Source organism: Medicago sativa, chromosome 4 (assembly GCF_051527215.1).
Source record: "Medicago sativa cultivar Bolivia chromosome 4, Bolivia_mono, whole genome shotgun sequence".
Lineage (NCBI taxonomy): Eukaryota > Viridiplantae > Streptophyta > Magnoliopsida > Fabales > Fabaceae > Medicago > Medicago sativa.
In genome coordinates this window covers 85,525,272-85,544,577 of record NC_140752.1, presented here as the reverse complement: position 1 = coordinate 85,544,577, position 19,306 = coordinate 85,525,272, and the positions used below count along the sequence as shown (strand labels likewise).

General features: G+C 33.6%; 1 protein-coding gene across 2 annotated transcripts; it reads right to left on the bottom strand.

The window, feature by feature from the left end:
• Positions 1–6,555: 6,555 nt before the first annotated feature.
• Positions 6,556–12,785, bottom strand: LOC146933055 (KH domain-containing protein At4g18375-like). 2 transcript variants are annotated; one of them, XM_085704793.1, is made up of 8 exons: positions 12,695–12,785; positions 11,829–12,456; positions 10,038–10,529; positions 8,776–9,015; positions 8,260–8,529; positions 7,676–7,728; positions 7,152–7,254; positions 6,556–6,972 (listed from the first exon to the last, which is right to left on the bottom strand). In XM_085704793.1, the coding sequence occupies exons 2-8, from the start codon at positions 12,432–12,434 to the stop codon at positions 6,895–6,897; spliced, it is 1,842 nt and encodes a 613-aa protein (XP_085560919.1). In that variant the 5' UTR covers positions 12,435–12,456; positions 12,695–12,785; the 3' UTR covers positions 6,556–6,894. The 2 variants fall into 2 exon arrangements, with proteins under 2 accessions (XP_085560919.1, XP_085560921.1); XM_085704795.1 differs by lacking the exon at positions 8,776–9,015.
• Positions 12,786–19,306: the final 6,521 nt, after the last annotated feature.

The following is a 19,306-nucleotide window of genomic DNA, read 5'->3' as shown; positions in this document are numbered from 1 at the left end:
TGTTTCCTTTGCTCTTTATTTGCGCATTCAGAACCAATGATGATGTAACTTTATAATTATGGTCCTGTACACTTGAACAAATATTAGCTAGTCCAATTTACAATTTTTAATACCTTGTTATCATCAAAACTCTTTAAGGTTCATTGTTAAACACATTTTGTTCCAACATATTAAATATGTTTTTTTGGCTAATGAAAGTATATTAAATATATTATTTCAAATACTCGTTTATAAAATTCATAAATAAACTTGTACCCAAAAAATTATAGATAAAGTATTGAAAGTATGTGCAATATATAAACTTACAATTTTAATTAGTTTTTTTATATGCTTAACTTTTTAAAGTAATTTTATTTCCCTAAAAAAGAGTAAAAAAAAAATTTGGTGGAAAAAAAAGTAAATTTCAATTATATGTTAAATGGAAAAAATAAGGTGGTTTTTTCTCACAGTTTTTAGTCAATAGCTAATATGAAAGTACATCTTGTACTTAGGTGTTTCACTGCCGTTGTTAATATATTCCATTTTTATGTCTTAAAAAAAAATAGCTAATATGAAAGTGGCTATATATATTAGCAAGTCACTACTTTTTCCCCTAAAAAAAGTCGCTACTTTTTTATCACGCAATAAAATGAATTGAATGGAATTTCTAGACATGTTTAACTTTTTTTTTGCTAATATATTTAACTTTCTTTTATCTCAGTCTTACAAAAATTTGTCCGTTTACGATAATGGAAATTTTTTGAGTCATCCTGATAAGCTTGAAAATTGTGCCATACCATACCTGCGAGTGCGAGTGGCGACCCATCTGCCACTGCCGGAACTTTGCCGGAAAAGGACAAGATTTAATAAAGGTTATATCAAATACGAAAGTATATGATATTCCCTCCGGTCACTATCATAAGCAAATTTCTACTTTTTAGATAATGATGTATGTGGTCTACAATATAGACCACATACATCATTTATTTGAATGAACCTGAAAAATCAAAATTTGCTTATAATAGTGATCGGAGGGAGTATAATCTTTCCAGTTTACTTGATAAAATCTATTTATTTTACAGTTGATTGGTGGAATACTGAAATTTAATGTTAACAAAACCAAGCAAGGTGGCTCAGAAAAGAAAAATACAGTGGATCCTCTCCAGTGGAGATACCTCCAGTTTTCTACAGTGTTTAACTATCCACCTTTGATTATACTCTCTCTCCTTTTTATTGTTACAAAAACACTCTCTCACCTATTTAATAGAGGGTTAATGGAGGGCTTAGATTACACATGAGAGAAAAAAACTGGAGACAATCTCCTCCCCAGAGCAAAGTAATTAAGTGGTTCTTCACTTTTAATACACACAAACCCACAATTACATTGTTTATATTATTGTTGAATAATAAAGTATTATCTGGATAACATAATGACTGCTTTTTTCCTTGAATGTTATTATAATAGTATTATCTGGATAGATTTGGATCCCTTTGGCATTTTTTATTACAAAGGATTTCATTCCATCCACATCAAAGTTTCGTGTACGTAATAAATAAAAAAGGTGATGGTGATAAGGTAAAGTTTTTTTTTTTTTTTTGGAAGGAGTGATAAGGTATAATTGTCGTCTGCGTTGGTTTCCCACTTTTCATAAACTCATTTTTCCTAGTTGTTAAATACGTCCTCAAAAGTCAAAACACATCTCTCAATCATATTTCATTAGTAAAAATGGACCAACACCACAAAAATATTTCGTTCTAAACACTAAAATGGTCAAGTGCGGTGAGAAGGGGAAGGTTCTAAAACAAGACTTCCAACAGAAAAGGACATGAGGGCACATTGGCAATAACATAATCACTTTTTATTCACTTACTGGTTCATCTTATCGAGAACTACATTGAGTAATATTGTTTGTGGTAAGGGTTTGAATCAATAAAAATCACACATCTAGTTGGACTTTGATTACAGTTCAACATGTGCATTAAGATAGTATCCAACAGGAGAATTGTTCTGTGTCTCATGAATTGCTCATGCCCCTCGGATTTATCACATCGTAAATCTCGATCGCACAAAATCTATTAGGAATTACAACCTAAAGAGCATATTTTGGATCGGTGAATAACTCCATATCAGCTTATTTCATAGGTGGAGCAATTCAAGGGACACATAAAACAATTCTCATTAGTTCATGTGTGTTCTTAGCACCGATCCAAATCTAATCAAACCTAATAACCATCCTGAAAAAATACAAACCAAAACAGCCAAAATACCCACATTGCGATTCACAAGAAACAAATTTTAGTTAGCAAAATAAGTAAACGTTAATTTTGGCATAAGATTTTTTTTTTATATAATTTTTAAATATAAATCAAGTAATAGCAAAATTTAAATTAAATCTACATGTACATTGATGCCATTTTGAGTGCTTGTTCAAAATAAGATGCAGTTCACAACATTAACTCAATTGGATGTATTTGATTATCATTTCTTGATGGCTGGAATATTAGATAAATACACATCAATGTGTTTATCTGGTTAACTGAAAAATCAATATTGCAAATTTAAATCATAATATTGATAATTATGTAAAATAATTTGCTTGGAACAGTTGAATTTATAGGACTAGCCTTGAATCAACACTAAGCATTTTACCATCAAGAAATGCATGCAAAACCCAAAGGATTGTTGTACCACGCAAATACTAATAAGGAGAGATGAAAACAATTATGAATTATGGTTTATTGTGCATCTATTATCTATTATATGAATATATAAATCAATGTATGAATGACATGACATAACAGTCATGAAGGGTGGAGTTTAGTATGGGAAAGGATAGTTTTTTCCCATCATGGGAAAGTTGAAGCAGGGCCATGGATATAATAGTTGTTTATTTGAACGGTTGAGATTTATCACCTGGTAATTGTCTTAACTTTTTTGATGGCCTTTATCAAACAAAAACAGTGACCCCACTTAATAACATTATCCCCTTTGTTTGAAGTATTGGGCTTTTTTAATAAGTTTTTGGGACAACATGATTATTTCCTGTATAATTTTTGTTAATTATTAGATATAATATTAAAATAAATTAATATACCAAAATCAAAGTTTACCTTGTATGGTATTTTGAAAGAAAAGCATAGTGTGGTGATTTTTTAAACACACGTAGTCGTAATTAGTGTTTTTTTTGTTTAAAGTAATTGTTTGCTCGGAATTAGTTTTGTTTTTTGAATTAAAATAATAATAATGGAGGTCGATGTTAATCGTTTTAGGAGGAAAAGTGTTGCTGAAGATGCAATTGAACCTGGCACTATTTCAATTAAAACTAAAACTTCAATTATCACAAGTTTACAATTTTAAATGTCAATTTCGCATGACAATCACGAGCTATTCAAAATCAACGTATGTTTGTCAAAAAAACAAAAAATTTGTTTCAGATCAATGTAAAATCTTACATTTCTTTGTGTTTGGGAACAAAATTTGTGTCAGATCTAATTGCATTCAACAACACTTTAACCAAATTCCAAAACTACCATTGTTGAAATTATCAAGTAATCGAACGAGAAAATAAGAAGAGCTGATGTTCTGTGTTCTGTAATCGAAGGACAGTATATTGTGTTAAGCTTTTTTACCTGGGTTTTCTTATGTTCTATGTTTTGTAGTGTTTAAGAAGAAGAGAATTTAACGTTTTAATGCTTCAATAGTGGGTTAGGTGTATTTCACGTTGTTGTTAGCAAATAAGGAGGTGCAGTAGTACTGTTACAAACAACAATAAAAAAATATACTGAGTTTTTTTTTTTTTTTGGTTCTGCCAGTTTTCAACCGACAGCTGTCCTGGGTAAAGGGACTTTCCCATGGTGGGAAAGAACTTTCCTTTCCCAGATTAAACGGCACCGTCATGAAGCTGTATGTACAGGTGGCATTTAGGGTGGGTAGGAGGAATTCTTTCCCACCATTGGAAAGTAAAATTTGACTGTTGGATTAAATTAAGAGCACACTCTTATCATACTCCATCAACACTGTATTATTTTTTACACTATCTTCCACCTTACACTCTCTCTTCCATGTCCCATTCACCCACAACCACTACTGCCATCACCACCACCACCAATATCAAACCCATTTCTCAATTACACTGGTATTGTTCATCCAATTCAATCGGCATGTTGAAAACTAAGAAAATAAACTCTTAAATATTTTGCTTCCATTCTTACTCTTATCGTCTTCAAGTACGAAATCTGGCGTACTCTTACCGAGGCGGCGGCGACGAAAATTCCGATCATTCAGATCTAGGTTCGTCGGAAATTCAATAATAAGTGGTGGAGCCAGAGAAACGGCCACTGAAACAATGTCGAAAACCGGCGAATAGAAGAGAAAAATCGTTGAATCATGTTTGTTTCTTAAACTGAAATTGGTTGTTTCAACGGAAGTGGGTTTTAAACAGCTGTGGAGAATTATAAAATGGCTAACATGAAATGAGAAATCGGAAGAAATATGTGAGTTGGAAACAGTGAATTTGTTGCTGTTGCTGTTCTTGGTGGAGGGTGAGAGGGGATGGAGGAGAGAGAAGGGTGTGGGAGATAGTGTGAAAAAATCTGATGGTGAGAGTCTATGATATAATTATGCTCTTCAATTGATCTAATGGTCAAAAAAATATTTTCCCATGATGGGAAAGAAATCCTTCTACCCACCCTAAATGCCACCGTGTACAATGTCTACATACACGACTCACGGTGCAAGATGAGAGTAAGTTTACATACAATATTAACAACCAACTTCAATCCAAAAAAAAAAAAAATTAATAAGAACTAACAAGTGCATTTCTAACAATAGCTTTCAGTATGCTTCTACCCTAAAAGAACCCTTCTGACTCTTACAGAAATAATAGACAGATTCATCTCCAATTCTAAATGTTTGTTTGCATGATATCAATCTACTAATTATATCGACTAAACCATCAACCAAATGACCAAACTCAAATTGAACCAGACATCCTTACTGATAAGAATGACAGCAGAAAGCTTGAGAGAAAAGAATGGATAATAATGAATACAGAATCAAGAGTGGGAGAATATACTGTTCGAAAATCTAGGGACCTAACCCAAGAGAGAATTAGTCTACAAGCAGAGTAGCATAACCTTTAACAGATTGAAATGTTTTTTAAATGAGTATGAAAGATGAAATCTGCTTAGTTGAATATTGTGGAAAGAAAGATAGAATGAACTCCATCACATTTAAAAGGAGAATGGGAGTTTTGAGCACACTGACGTTTAAACAAGTATACAAGTAACCTGGATGAGACAATGTTCCACTAGAAGATAACACTATGGATGCGAGAGAAATGTAGCTCAAATAAGAGTAACTAATGCATCCTAGAATTAGACATTTTATACAGAAAGCAGTATATGAATAAACCCAGGCTAATGCAAACAGATTTTAGTTTTACTTGGGTGAATCTCTGAAAATAGAACAGCATATTGACCAGGTCACGAAAAGTCATTAATTCTAACCCAAAATTAGTTGGGAGCTATGAAGCACGGACACTTCTCGGATTAGGCGTGTCTCGGTGTCCGACACATGTCGTGGCCGACACCGACACTTATTACACTGAATTATGTAATTTTCTCAAATTATTAGCAGTGTCGGCATGTCAGTGTCCGTGTCTTGTCTGTATCCGTGCTTCATAGGTTGGGAGTAGAGATAGAGATCGTTAAATGAATTAAAGAGTCATCCTTTATAGTTATGGAATCAAATGAAGCAATTCTGAATCATATTGGAAGAAATTACTACAATAATGAGAAAGCCGGGAATTGTGAGGCATGGTTCAGCTGTCAAACTGAGTTCCATGTGAGGGGACTATCCCAATTGTAAGGGATCATAAATCAAGAGCCTCTGTAAACACCTTGTGGCAAAGGCCAACCAGACAGAATATCACACTCATGGTGGATATACCTTTTGGCCTTTACCCCTAAAAAATGTAGCAGGAACCAAGTATTCCTTTGAGTGCCAAGTGGTGTCCATGACAAGACAGGTAAGAAGTGAAAACAAGTACACAAGTTACGAAATAAAGTTTTCAGATAAAAGTATGAGCAGTGTGCTATATGGCAAAATTTTTTGCAAGAAGTCTCTCATGTTTCAGGGACATTCTTGGATAAGACATAGGAGGAGGATACCACTCGTCCATCTGATAGTCAATGATCAAATGACATTGACAACGCCGATTCATTGTACTTTTGTGACCTTTTATGTTTTCTCATACACCAAAGAAGAGGAAGACGCAGTATCCTCCTACATCTCTTTATTTATCGTCTCTGTCTAACCGGATTTCTTTTATTTGACAAAATACGATCTGCCCTAAAGCATTTTTATACGTATATGCGCTTGGTGAGATAACATTAACAAGGACATGGCTATATTTAGTTGCAAATGCTATTGTGCATGGCAGAATTGCAAGATACAGAAATAGAATCATAGGGAAGAAAATGATCGAGAGCGTTCTGAAATTCTTCAGATTCACCATGCAACTTCCCTGTTTTGACCAAACTACTTGCATAACCAAGGATACTAGACAATGGAGATTACTAGAGACTCGGCATCTCATTTGCATTATTATGGCAGATATTTTCAGCAAGAAAGGAGCATAAGAGGGTGAGCTACCAGAAACAAAACAAAACTGTTTCATGGTTTTCCTCTGAAAATAATGTATGGAGATAGAGATGACTCCACAGTAGTCATAGACAAACATTACGAAAGGATAGACAGATCCCAGATTTCTAAGATAAAACAAAGATGAGAGTAGATATTGAAAATAAAAGGGAACGGAACTATTATTCCTACATACAAAACCAGAAATGGATTATCAAGCATAATCATGTTAGCCGCTGATATGGAAGAAGCAGGATCCAAGATGAAGAACCCTAGAGAATATCGTCTCTCCAAGACCAACAGCCACGGCCAGATCTGGTGTCAGAAATCTCTACTGTTGCTCCTGAAATCTGGCATTGATAAAGGAAGCCATTAAGTATCAAATGAAGCAAATTTTGCATACATGTATTAGGGTATGAGAGAGTAAATAAATAAGTGTCTCATTATAAGTATAGACAAATTAAAAAAGAAATGAATTATTCTTGTAATAGAATAAACGATTGATAAATTCAAGATTGTGTGAGCCAACCTTCCTGATATTGGCTACATTGGCCCCTCCTCTACCCAACACTTTACCAACAGCATTAGCAGGAATCAGCATATCCAGAATTGATGGGGGAGACAATCTGTGCCTGATAAAGGTACAACAAAAACACAAGTTCAATTAACAACTTAACGTTGGAGCATTTATTATTAAATTAAGGAGAAAAACTTAAGGATTGTGCATGTTAGGTTGGGCCCAAACCCATGTTTACAGGATTCAAACCGGATTTCATCCACAATACAAAATGTTGAGAAAATGCCAGCTGGCAAGTGTGCCATAGAATTAGTGGAAACAAGAGGGCTGCTTTTATGTGGGATTGAAAATGTTTATGACCAAAAGTATCTCTTATAAGATAAAGGTATCCAAACAAGAATCACTTCTTTGCAAACCAACTTTTAACGATGTCATGTTCAACCAAAACTAATGATGTGCACTTCAATCCAGTCACGCACTAAATCAGTTATTAAGTATTTAAATTTAAATAATTTTTATTAAAAATATATACTAACCCTCCATAAAGATTGGAAGCATATGATATAGATCCATAGCCATCTTCCCCCGTCTACATAGAGTCAAACAAAAGAAGATATCAGTAACATAAATACAATTTGAAACAAAACAGGATATAGATATGTTGTTATAACTATAAGCATCTATAAGCATTTTGTACAAGAGAAAAGATGCTCCGAGCAGAACCTCGGGAATAGAAATACTGAATAAAAGCAACAGCTCTACTAAACCATCTTTTCAAAGGAACAGCTCTACAAATACTGAATATTTGTATACGTCAAACAGAGGCTGCAAAGTCATCAGCCATCCAGTTATGGCATATTTTTGGCTTGCCACCATAAATTGTCATCCACCATTAATAACATTGACAGAGAAATTTAACATGAAATAGGTAAAAATACTTTCCTTCTCCGTATATAATATTGAATAATCCTAGAACTTCAAGACAGAAAACCAACATAAATAAATAAGATTAATAAAAAAGAAAAAACAGACCATGTTATGCCTGCAAGAAAAGCATCATGAGGATTAAGGACTAGTTACAAAACAACCATATAGCACACCAAAAGAGAAAGAGACATACCGGCAAAGATCCATATCCATACAGACTGCTTGAAGAAAGCATGCCTAGGCCAGTTGCACCTTCAGCCCTCTGATCATAAACCAGTGGAGCAGCAATAGAAGAAATAGAAGGCAGCATAGATGGGAATGAAAGACTAGCGCCGCTAGAGTAGAAGGATTCACCGCCTGTAGAAGGATTATGGCCAATGTCCTTTTCTCTCAATGCATCGTCTCTGAGTCTTAAGATAATCTGGATTAGCGCATCTCTTACACAACCAATGGCACCACCCACCTAAAAAATGATATTGAATAAAATAAATATCAGATGTGTAAAATGAAACGGGTTTTCATGAAATGACTCGTGATTTAGTAGTCCCTAATTTGCTTCTCAACATTGCTTTTTTCCTCTAACTATGATTGGTTATCGAACATTCACAACAACTTCTGTACAAAAACTTCAATACCAAATAGCATTACTGAATAAATATACTGATGAAAGAAGAAAAGTGATGAAGATTTTTTGGCTTATCATCCAAACCTCAACAAGCTCAACATTGACATCTGCACCTTTTGGCTTATCACTTCTAAAAATTTGAATATCAGCCCCAGTTATCTTCCGAATTTCATTTATGACTGAGCCACTTTTACCGATAATACAACCTATCACTTTTGATGGAACTAGAAGCCGAATTGACACCGAGGTGTCATCTTCTTCACTTATCTTCCCTAGTATCAGCAGAACAGCTTCAACTGCCATGGACTTCAAATCACTTGGCGACTACAAAATGCATAAAACACATGAACATTTTCCGCTAGATGATAAAATAAGACTAAATAATCAATATATACCAGGAAAAGGATAATCTTAACCAGAGCATGAATAACTGGGAACAGCATTGTACACAAACTAGAAAATCAGGCATAAAACTAATTATGAAAAGCAATTATTAGAACTTTTCGTGTTAAACAATATTATTATAGTTCTAACATTACTTGTTAAAAGTCTAGTACACCTCTTGTCAAAAACAAAAGAGAGAAGTCTAGTACGCCTCCACTGGTTGAAATTAACCGTATATAGGCTCAAGACTAAGAGGGAGAAAAGTAAGAAAATACATCAAGCATGAAGAGTGATAAAGAAACTGCATACTTTGACTACCACCTCAGAGAGTGCTCAATAACTATTCTCAAAATGCAAACACAATGAAAACAACATATTTTAGCTTTAACTGAGTAACATCATGGAATTCCCCTCTCTCCCACCGCAGGGAAAACGAGTAAAAGTCTTGTTCAGATTACATTTTCTTAAAAGGCCCTTTGCTTTTTTTTTTGTCTTCTTGTTTCTTTCTAACAAGTGGATCCTATCAGTGTTGGCTTCCTAAATGAGTATTAATATTTGTAGTTTCAAGGCTATGGAACTGCTGGCACTTGCCACTTAGCACGAAGTGATTGACTAGTAATGACTAACAAGTAATAAAAACTACAAAATATCTCCAACCATATATTTATAGCCATCACCTGAAACTCATCACTTAATAAAATAATAGTTTGTCCATGAAAATAAATTAAGAGTTCGCCAAACTAGTTAGTGGCAACCTCGTCAAGATATTTACGATAAACCTAATATTTTCACTCAAAAATGTTTTTTAGTGCAAAGCTCTGGATATCTACAGCCTATTTTTTATTAACTTTCACAGGCAAATAAACTAATCAAACACACACTATAATATATCACAAACGCTACAAACAGTAACATCTCCAGATATTATTGGGTTTATAAATAAAAAATGGAAGACAGTGCACCTCTGTTGCAGTTATGATGATCAAACACTCGTTGTAATTAGCCTTGGAATCATCAACATCAATGCGAGCACCACTTGCCTGCCTTATACTTTTAATTGTACTCCCTCCCTTTCCAATGGCACGCCCAATCCTGTTAGATGGACATAACATTCTAATAATTAACTCCTCAGACAGAGAAGCATCAACACCAGATATTACTGGAAGGGCGGAAGAGTATAGAGGCCAAGTATGTCCTGCATCAGCATATCCATGCAGATCTTGTGCATTTGTTGCGCCTAAAAACTGAGGAACATGTGCAGACGAGATTATAGGATCGGAAGGCTGATACAGTCCACCGGGCGGAAAATATGGAACTTCGGAGGGAATGATAATACTGGGTTGGGTTTCTGGTACATTTGTGTCAAGAGAGATGTCCTCCTTGGGACCAAACTTGTACATGATAGAAGAAACTGCAAATAGTGCTCTTTTAACTGCTTCTGATTCACCAGCGATCTACTCAAAAATAAAGCAAGAATATAGTAAGATAAAAAAAGTTTACTGAAAAAGAAATTGTTTTTAATGCCAAAAACGAGATAGTAAAAATATGATTAGAAAAAGATATAGAAATTGCAGAGTTTTCTAAAAAACTATGAAAAATGAATTACACATTCATATTGAAGTAGCCATCAAATTTGATTTACAATTTTATTTAAGCAAAACAACAACTCCAGCGTGCAAATATATTTTTGATTCTACCACTGTATGGGTGGCTTGGTAGGATGGTCTGTGAGGCTGTGTGTGCAGTAATCCATGTCATTTATGTATGCAACTGTCCATTGGTGCATCTATTAGCTGATAAGCTACCAGTTGCATTGATTGAATTTGCTTCATGAATTTATACTTCGTAGAAAATAGTAAATTTTACTCTCCTCAGAAGACTGGAAATTTGTTTTCTTCCTTTTCCTGAGTTAATGAGTCACACACTCGCACATGTACCTTTAAAAAAAAATGTTTCTACTTTGTAGGCATTGAGGTCGTTCTTTAACGTCCTAGTTCTATTCAATATGTTGTATGGTTAAACTACTATAACTTTAATCACAGTGATTATCATTTCATTCTCGAGCATAAACAATGCTTTCAATATGATCACTATGTCTAGCGAATTTTAGTCTATTTATTATCTTCTAATACTTAATACATGAATCATGACTAGCAAGTAAAATTTCATTCTCGAGCAGAAACAATGCTTCCACAATGATCTCTATATCTAATAAATTTTACTATTTCCTAATACTTAATACATGAACCATGACTAGTGAGAAAAATATGAGAACCAGCCACCAATGTAAAACACATGACAGCATGATGCTTAATTGTGAATGTGAGTCGGGATTTTAGGATCAGAAGGAATTTTAGAAAACAAGTAGTAACTTTAATCTCTATATCTAATAAATTTTACTATTTCCTAATACTTAATACATGAACCATGACTAGTGAGAAAAATATGAGAACCAGCCACCAATGTAAAACACATGACAGCATGATGCTTAATTGTGAATGTGAGTCGGGATTTTAGGATCAGAAGGAATTTTAGAAAACAAGTAGTAACTTTAACCCTACATTTTAATGCATCTATTCCAGGTTTCAAAGTTACTTGCTGCTTCAATGAATATAGAGCATTTACTTACTTCTTAGATAAAATGCATATATTTCAATAATAGGCAAGCACTATACATCTAATAGTTTCAGAAATGGTATGAACCAATGTAATAAATCATTCCACAGTAAGTTGATAACATTGAATATACTAACCGAGACAAAATTATCAAAATCCATAGCACATGAGTGTGACGGGTCAGCAGCATCCTTGGCAGTAACCTTGACATTTGCTCTTGTCTTACTTCTCAACTTTTTAATGGAAGCCCCGGCCTTACCAATAATATTTGCAGACTGACTTGATGGAACAAGAATCTGACATTCATCTTTATCCTTTCGTTTCTTATTATAATTATCATCAGAATCTACAAGAGCATCAATGGAATTCAATATGGCCACATGAACCTTGAAAAGAGCATCTTGAGCAGCACATAAAGGTTTTCTATCATCATCAAACTCATCGTCAATCTCAATATCTTCCTTCTGCTTAACATAACAGTAGATTGTTATAACGCGATCCTTTGCACCGGGAAATGGATCCACGACCTTGACTTTTGCCCTGGTTTCCTGTCTTATTGAATTTATCACTTTACCGTTCTTACCAATAACGCTCCCGATAACTTCAACAGGACATAGTATCCTATAAACAATCAATTCATCGTTGCCCTTATTATCATTTTTGTCGCTCACACGTCTCTTTTGATTCTGTCTGTCACCGTCGTGGTCTCGATGTGAATTGTATCGTTTTCCAGTCTGAACCATTTTACAAAATTTCACAGAACTCCTGAAAGCAAAACAAAAATACTCATACACATGCATACATACATACATACATACATACATACATACATACGTATCAAGACAAATATAACTAACTTATGAAAGTAGGAAAATTAATAAAGATAAATAGAAAGATGTATAAACCTAAAATTAGAAAACAGTAGAAGTGAAGTGAGTGAATGCATAAGCAGAAGCAGAAGCAGAAAAATGCGAGAATAGGATGAACGTGAATTAGAATGTACCTGATGATGATGCTAACAGAAAACAATAAACCGCAAAAAAAATCCTAATCCTTCCCTTAACAGAACCCTAATCAGGTTCTCTCTTTTTCTTGGTGAAAAGATTCTCCTCCGTCTTTACTTTGTATCTTTTCTCGTTTTTATTTTTTCTTTTCAATTAAAACTTTTTTTTTTTTGGTGTTTAAGTGATTAATATTAATTGCAATTTTGATTTTCTAAGTGTACCTTTTGTTTTACTTTTTTTTTTTTTAAGGAGTTTGGTTTTTAAAACATAGGTTTAAAATGAAGAAATTTTGCTTTAGAAAAGGGGGGAAAAAAAAGATTTCGACCTCTTAATTTTACCTCTTTTTTAATTTACCACCTTATATTTTGACCAGATTGCATTAATGTGGTGTGGCATTTTTTTAATTGGACAGAGTGGAAATTAATTGTATAAATATGAAAGGGTTTTTTTTTTAAGGGATAAATATGAAAGGGTTAAAACTTAAATATGTTTAGAGTCTCTATAAATATGTGATCTTTCAAGAAAATGATCTTTCGACAATGGTCTCTTGCAAATATGTAATTTTTCAACCTTTTTTTTCTTCGATATAGAGCGAAATTCTTAGCTTGGAAGTGGTTCTGGCTAAGTGCACTGCTAGTTCTTGCACTTGTCATAAGTGGGAGGTGTAGTCCGTCCTGTGTTGGCAGTGGTAGGGTGTTCGGAGGGGGGCAGGGGGTGTTTGGGTCCGTGCGGGGGGTTGGTTGAGGTTTCTCTGCCTTCTCCCCTTTGGTCGGCCTCCTGGTTGTACCTTGTCTCTCCTTTTCTGTTTCAGCAGGTGTTCTGTTGGTTGGTGGTTTGTGTTGTTTTCTGCCTTTTCTTTAGGTGATGTTTCTTTTTGTTTGCTGCTTTTGGCGTGTCTTGGGCCTCCCAAGGGCTTTTTCCCACCTGGCTTGTTGGGTTGAGGGTCGCTCTTTGGGGGGGGGGGGGGGGGGGGGGGGTCTTTGTGAGCGTCTGTTGACGGCTTCTTTGGTGTATTTTGTACAGTTATCTTTCTCCTTATATATTATATATTTGCCATTCAAAAAAAAATTGTTGTATTTATGAGTTATTTATGTTATTAAAGCTTTTTCCATGTGAAACTTCAAAATTAAACTTTTGATTTAGAACATGTTAAACATAGATTTTTAACCCGTTGTCGGATCTTAATACTGGTGCATCGATCAACATAGCAAGGTATCAGAAGTTAATAGGTGCGATATATCTCCCATAACTTAATACTAGTCATGGTCTCGATGCGAACTGTATCGTTTTCCAGTCTCAACCATTTTGCACAATTCCTGAAATCAAAACAAAAATACTTAGACACATACATATACAGTGAAAGATATATTTGTTTGTCTTTGTTAAACTTATTAAAGCCATAATTTCACTCTGTGAGAGTGTTTGGAGAACTAATTAAAACAGTTTATGGCACGTTCATAAGCCGTTTTCAGCTTATTTTAATAAGTTCTCAAAGATAGCTTATGAAAACAACTCAAGAGTGAATGCATAAGAAGAAAAATGTGAGTATATGATGAACATGATTTTGAATATACCTGATGATGGTAACTGTAACACCCCGTTTTCCCAACATAAAAATTTCTTAATAAAATCAGAGTAATTCATCGTAAATGGAATGTCACATTTCATAAAAATCATAAATGAATAAATAATAATTTATCCTTCAAAAATTCAATCAACAAGTACTTAATATCTTGCAGCGGAATTATTCAACCTCCAAAAATAGTCTTTGGCACGTAAGGTCTCATCATAAAAAAAAGTCTCATAATAGTCTAAAACATTCATTAGTTCAAATCTAGTACTTAATCATAAATCTCGTAAAACAATACGTAAGGAATAGAAAACAATAGCAAAGTCCCCATCTCGTTACGTATCAGAGCACGTAAGACACACTTGTGAGGAGTCCACTCACGACCACGCCTAATCTTGATTACCTGCAAGTTACCCATACGAAGAGCAACATTTTCAAGCAGAAGGGGTGAGATTTCTCAAACAATAATATTAAGTATATAAATCATCATTTACATTTAACAACACAAACTTCATATAATTCAACAATTATATTCAAATACATAGTTAACATCAACTCATCTTAGCAATATATCATCATATAACAGTCACAATCATTGTCACATAACATCATACAAATATTTCATCATTAGATTACTTCGTTAAAACATCACAACTTAACAACTTGACTCGACAATGCATCTAGACTCGACTATGCAACTCTTAACGTCTTAAATCATCTTGAATCATCATGGAAATGCAAATGCATGTGGTACCAATCTAGGGCATAAGCCCTCGTCGCTTATGAGCATAAATACACTCCTAGGGCATAAGCCCTCGTCGCTATTGAGCAAAAGCTCATAGGGCATGAGCCCTCGTCTCTGGTTGAGAAAAAGCTCCAGGGCATGAGCCCTCATCTTTAAATGAGTATGCATGGACTCAACATCTTACGTCTTAGAACTTCATGAACATCTTATAACTCATTGACTTAGACCGACACTTACATCTTGAATAAGACTCAGCAGTATATGCAACATATAAATATTTCATCTCATATCAGCATCATAATACAACAACATCTTAAACATCGCATCAACATAATCATCATAATTAACACATATAGTGCATAAATAACAATATCACATCTTTATATACCCATCTTTAAAACACACATTTTCAAATAACACATCTTTATATAAGACATTTTTAAACACACATCTTTATATAACACCTTTCTTTAAATCACACATAGTCAAATAATTCATCAATTACACTTTGTTAAATAACTCATCAATTACACATCGTTAAATGACATATCAATTTCACATCATCAAATAATTCATCATTACATATCATAAAATATTTTAATTAAACTAAATGATTCAAATCATCGTAAACTAAAATCAAATCAAATATCATGATTTGAAATCTAAATCCGATTGTGAGCTAGAATCATATCCAAACTTGTTTGGGAACTTATTTTTACTTGTTTTGTTGAAAGACCACCTATTAGATATGATAAGCATTTAAAATCACGATAAACAAAGGCAAGTTACTATTTTAAACACTCAAAATTTGTTACATAAAATTCTGCAGATAGTAAACACTAGTTAAATTATAACTAACAAAAGGTCCTATAATTGGTTCACGTAAAATAAGGACTAATATATGAAATTAAAGTAAATCAATTGTCAATCATAACTCAGGAAACATGTAGACACAAACCGTAGCTAATTAATACGAAGTACGATGTCATGAACAATTAACAAGTGAAAAATAACTAGCTAATTCAAATTATCATATAATGAAAACAAGCCAATGAGTCAGGTAACAGTGCAGCGGTTTTGCCTTCTACGATTTGTAAAATAATCATACAATAAGACGACAACATCTCTTATACTTATCGAATATAGAATTCACGGATATAGCACATCAAAGTCATAAATTCAAAGATAAGAGCATACCAAAATCACACCGATAAGTTAGAGCACGAATTTAACATATTCTTTGTAAGATAAAAAAAAATTGAAAACAAAACCCTTCACTATTCATCATAAGAGACTTCCCCCATACAAACTCATCCTAAAGCATGTTAGATGCAATCTAATGATTCACAGATCTAATATTAGTGAAAGATAGTCCCACCCTTACCTTATAACAGATGAAATCGGCAGCCTCCAGCCTCCATGGTTCTCTCATCTTCTCTTGACTTTTCTCCCTTTTTCACCAAAAACTGATCGTACTTTCACTAAACCTAACTTCTCTATTTATAACACCAAATGCTCTTCCTAAATATGTTTAGGCCCATTAACTCTTTCTTCTTTCTATTTTAACCCCCCCCCCCCCCCCCCAAATCTACTTATTCTAATAAATACTAGAATAAAGCCACTTAATAAAATACCAACACCTCACATATTTAAAATCAATCACATAAATAGACTCTAACTTAATAAAAATTAATTAAATATCAAAGTGGGTGTTACAGTAACAAAAAACAATAGCACGGTTAAAACCCTAATCAGGTTCTCTGTCTTTTTTCCTTGGTGGAAAAATTCTCGTTCGTCTTTACTTTGGGCCTGTTTGGCTTGGCTTATTTTTGTAGATTATGAAAAAAAAACCTTATCCAAATAAACAAACTTTTGTTAATGCATAAGTTCTCGCTAACGAAAAATGTATCTTCAAAATCTATTTTGTCATAAACTACGTTGACAAGCTTATGAATATTATGTAAAATCTTACTTATTTGCATAGGTTGTTTTGCATAAACTAAAAAATCAGTCAATCCAAACGGGACCTTTGTACTCTTTTCTTGCTTTTTTTTTTCTCTTCTTTTCAATTAAAATTAAAACTTTTTTTTTTGTAATTGGGGGGTGAGTAAATCAAAGATTAATTGTAATTTTGTCTCTTTCAAGTTTTATATTTGTGCAATTTTGAATTTTAAAGCGTTGACCCCTCAATTTTACTTTTTTATTTATTTATTTGTCCTCTCGCTCGACCAAATTGAATTGATCCGATTCTCTTTTACGCATGGTATTTTTTAATTAGGTTTTTTTACCAACATTTTTTAGTTGGGTTGACAAGAGTGGAAATTGATTATATGAACCAACATTCGCTGCGTTTTCTGTTCTTTTTATTGCGCTAATACATGTATATTATGAACAAGCGTAGTGCTAGCAACACCCTCTTTTTAACACTCTTTCCAATACTCATTTTCTTATTGGCTTAAATCATGGTGGATCTCATATTTTTGAAATTGGTTCCACTTAAAGATGTGTGTCATACATTGGTTTCATTAGCATGCCCTTCTAACAGTGATTATGATGCCATCTATAGCTACATCTTCATATAACATGAGATTTATCATACTTATTAACGCATGACGTCTCTTTCATTTAAAGGATATTATAACATTAAGTTTCGATAGTAGTTTATGATAGTAAACTTATCCTCATATATCGCAACTAACATCTATAAATGAATCCATTTCATGTCCCTTACATAAAAAAAAGTATATGTCTATCACTTTTTATATCAAATAATCAATTTAGAGTTTAACATCGAGAAATCATTAAGTGCGTGAATAAACTCATTGATATAACGAAACAAAATTTATATGTAACCAGTCAGATCTAGTAATTACATTAGAATCATAACAAACTACACTTACTCACATCATAACGAGAAACTTAGCTTCACATAGTCAAAGTAACTTTCAACAGGATAAGTAGAAAAGAAGAAGTTTGCATATATGGCTTAAATCCATCAAGATATGCATCCACCTTGAAGCTCCTAAGCTCAACCTCGTTCTCATGTGTTTTCTCTTCTCAATAATATGTTTGGATGTGATTTTGGTGCGTTCTTCATTGTTGGATTTTTGCAAGCTCAGTACCGAGTCATTATACCGCCTTATGATTCACTTAGCAAATTGTTCTATGCAAAAGTTCTCAAACTATCGAACTTGGTCATCCACGATCGGCTTATGGATCACTTTATGAGTTTGTCATGTTTCTCTTTTCAAACTCTTTGACTTGCTCACTTTCAGCTTGCTAGGCAAAACCATGTATGTTTCAACTTAGTGGGTGTTTGGATTAACATTTGGAGGCTCATTTCCATTTCTCAGTGCACTTTAAACATGAAAATTGTGAAGCAGAAATTTCTAGCTTTTAGAAAAACGCACGTCTAAAAGCCTTCCACCGCAGTCCTAAACAGTCACCTAATCTTTTAAGTCCAAACATCAATTGATAGTAGTGATTCACATACTTGAAACCTTACTATTTGGGAGAGGGGGGTTCCATTGAATTACATGCAAAAATAATTTGGAGGGCATGACATATACATACATACTTATATATATATATATATATATATATATATATATATATATATATATATATATATATATATATATATAGGGTTATGCTATAACACACCCTCTCACTTTTATGAAGGTGTGTTTTAGCATGAAACACCTTTTATGTTTGGACAAAAATACCCAAACTTTTCTTTTGAAAAACAATTAGAGAAGAAGGGTAAATATGTAAATCATGATTTAATTTATGTTAACATGCATTTTTATTCCAGCTTTTCTCTCTCACCTCCTCTTCTCGTCCAAAAAAATAAGCTCTTCTCCCCCAATGATGTTATTGCATTGTTATGTTTGTATTTTACTTGAACAACGACTATGGAAGACTTGGCCTAAGCCTAATAGTGGTGGAAAACTTTCGTGGAACATGGCAAACAGTCAATATGGAAATAATATAATTACACACCAAAGAGAGTATCGGTACCAATAAAATTAATAGTGCAAATAAAGCCTCTTAAAATTTCACTCCTACAATTTCTTGCTAAATATATGGAGTAAGCAGCCAATACATTCAGGGACTATAAGGATATCAATTCACACATCGAGAGATCTAAATATATGGGACCTAAACCAAAAGCTTTCAACCGTTTGGCAACAGTATTTATCTGTGATACTCTTTGGGGGAGAAGAGCATCTTTTTATGGACGAGAAGACAAAGAGAGAGAAAAGCTGGAATAAAAAAACATGTTAACATAAATTA

Bases quoted from the DNA above. Each gene is read 5' to 3' on its own strand.
- LOC146933055 (XM_085704793.1), bottom strand. From the start codon at position 12,434: ATGGTTCAGACTGGAAAACGATACAATTCACATCGAGACCACGACGGT. The intron at 8,530-8,775 runs GTTTGGATGATA...ATCATTTTTTAG, and splicing joins TCAATGTTGAGCTTGTTGAG to GTGGGTGGTGCCATTGGTTG. The intron at 7,729-8,259 runs GTATGTCTCTTT...GACTCTATGTAG, and splicing joins ATGGATATGGATCTTTGCCG to ACGGGGGAAGATGGCTATGG.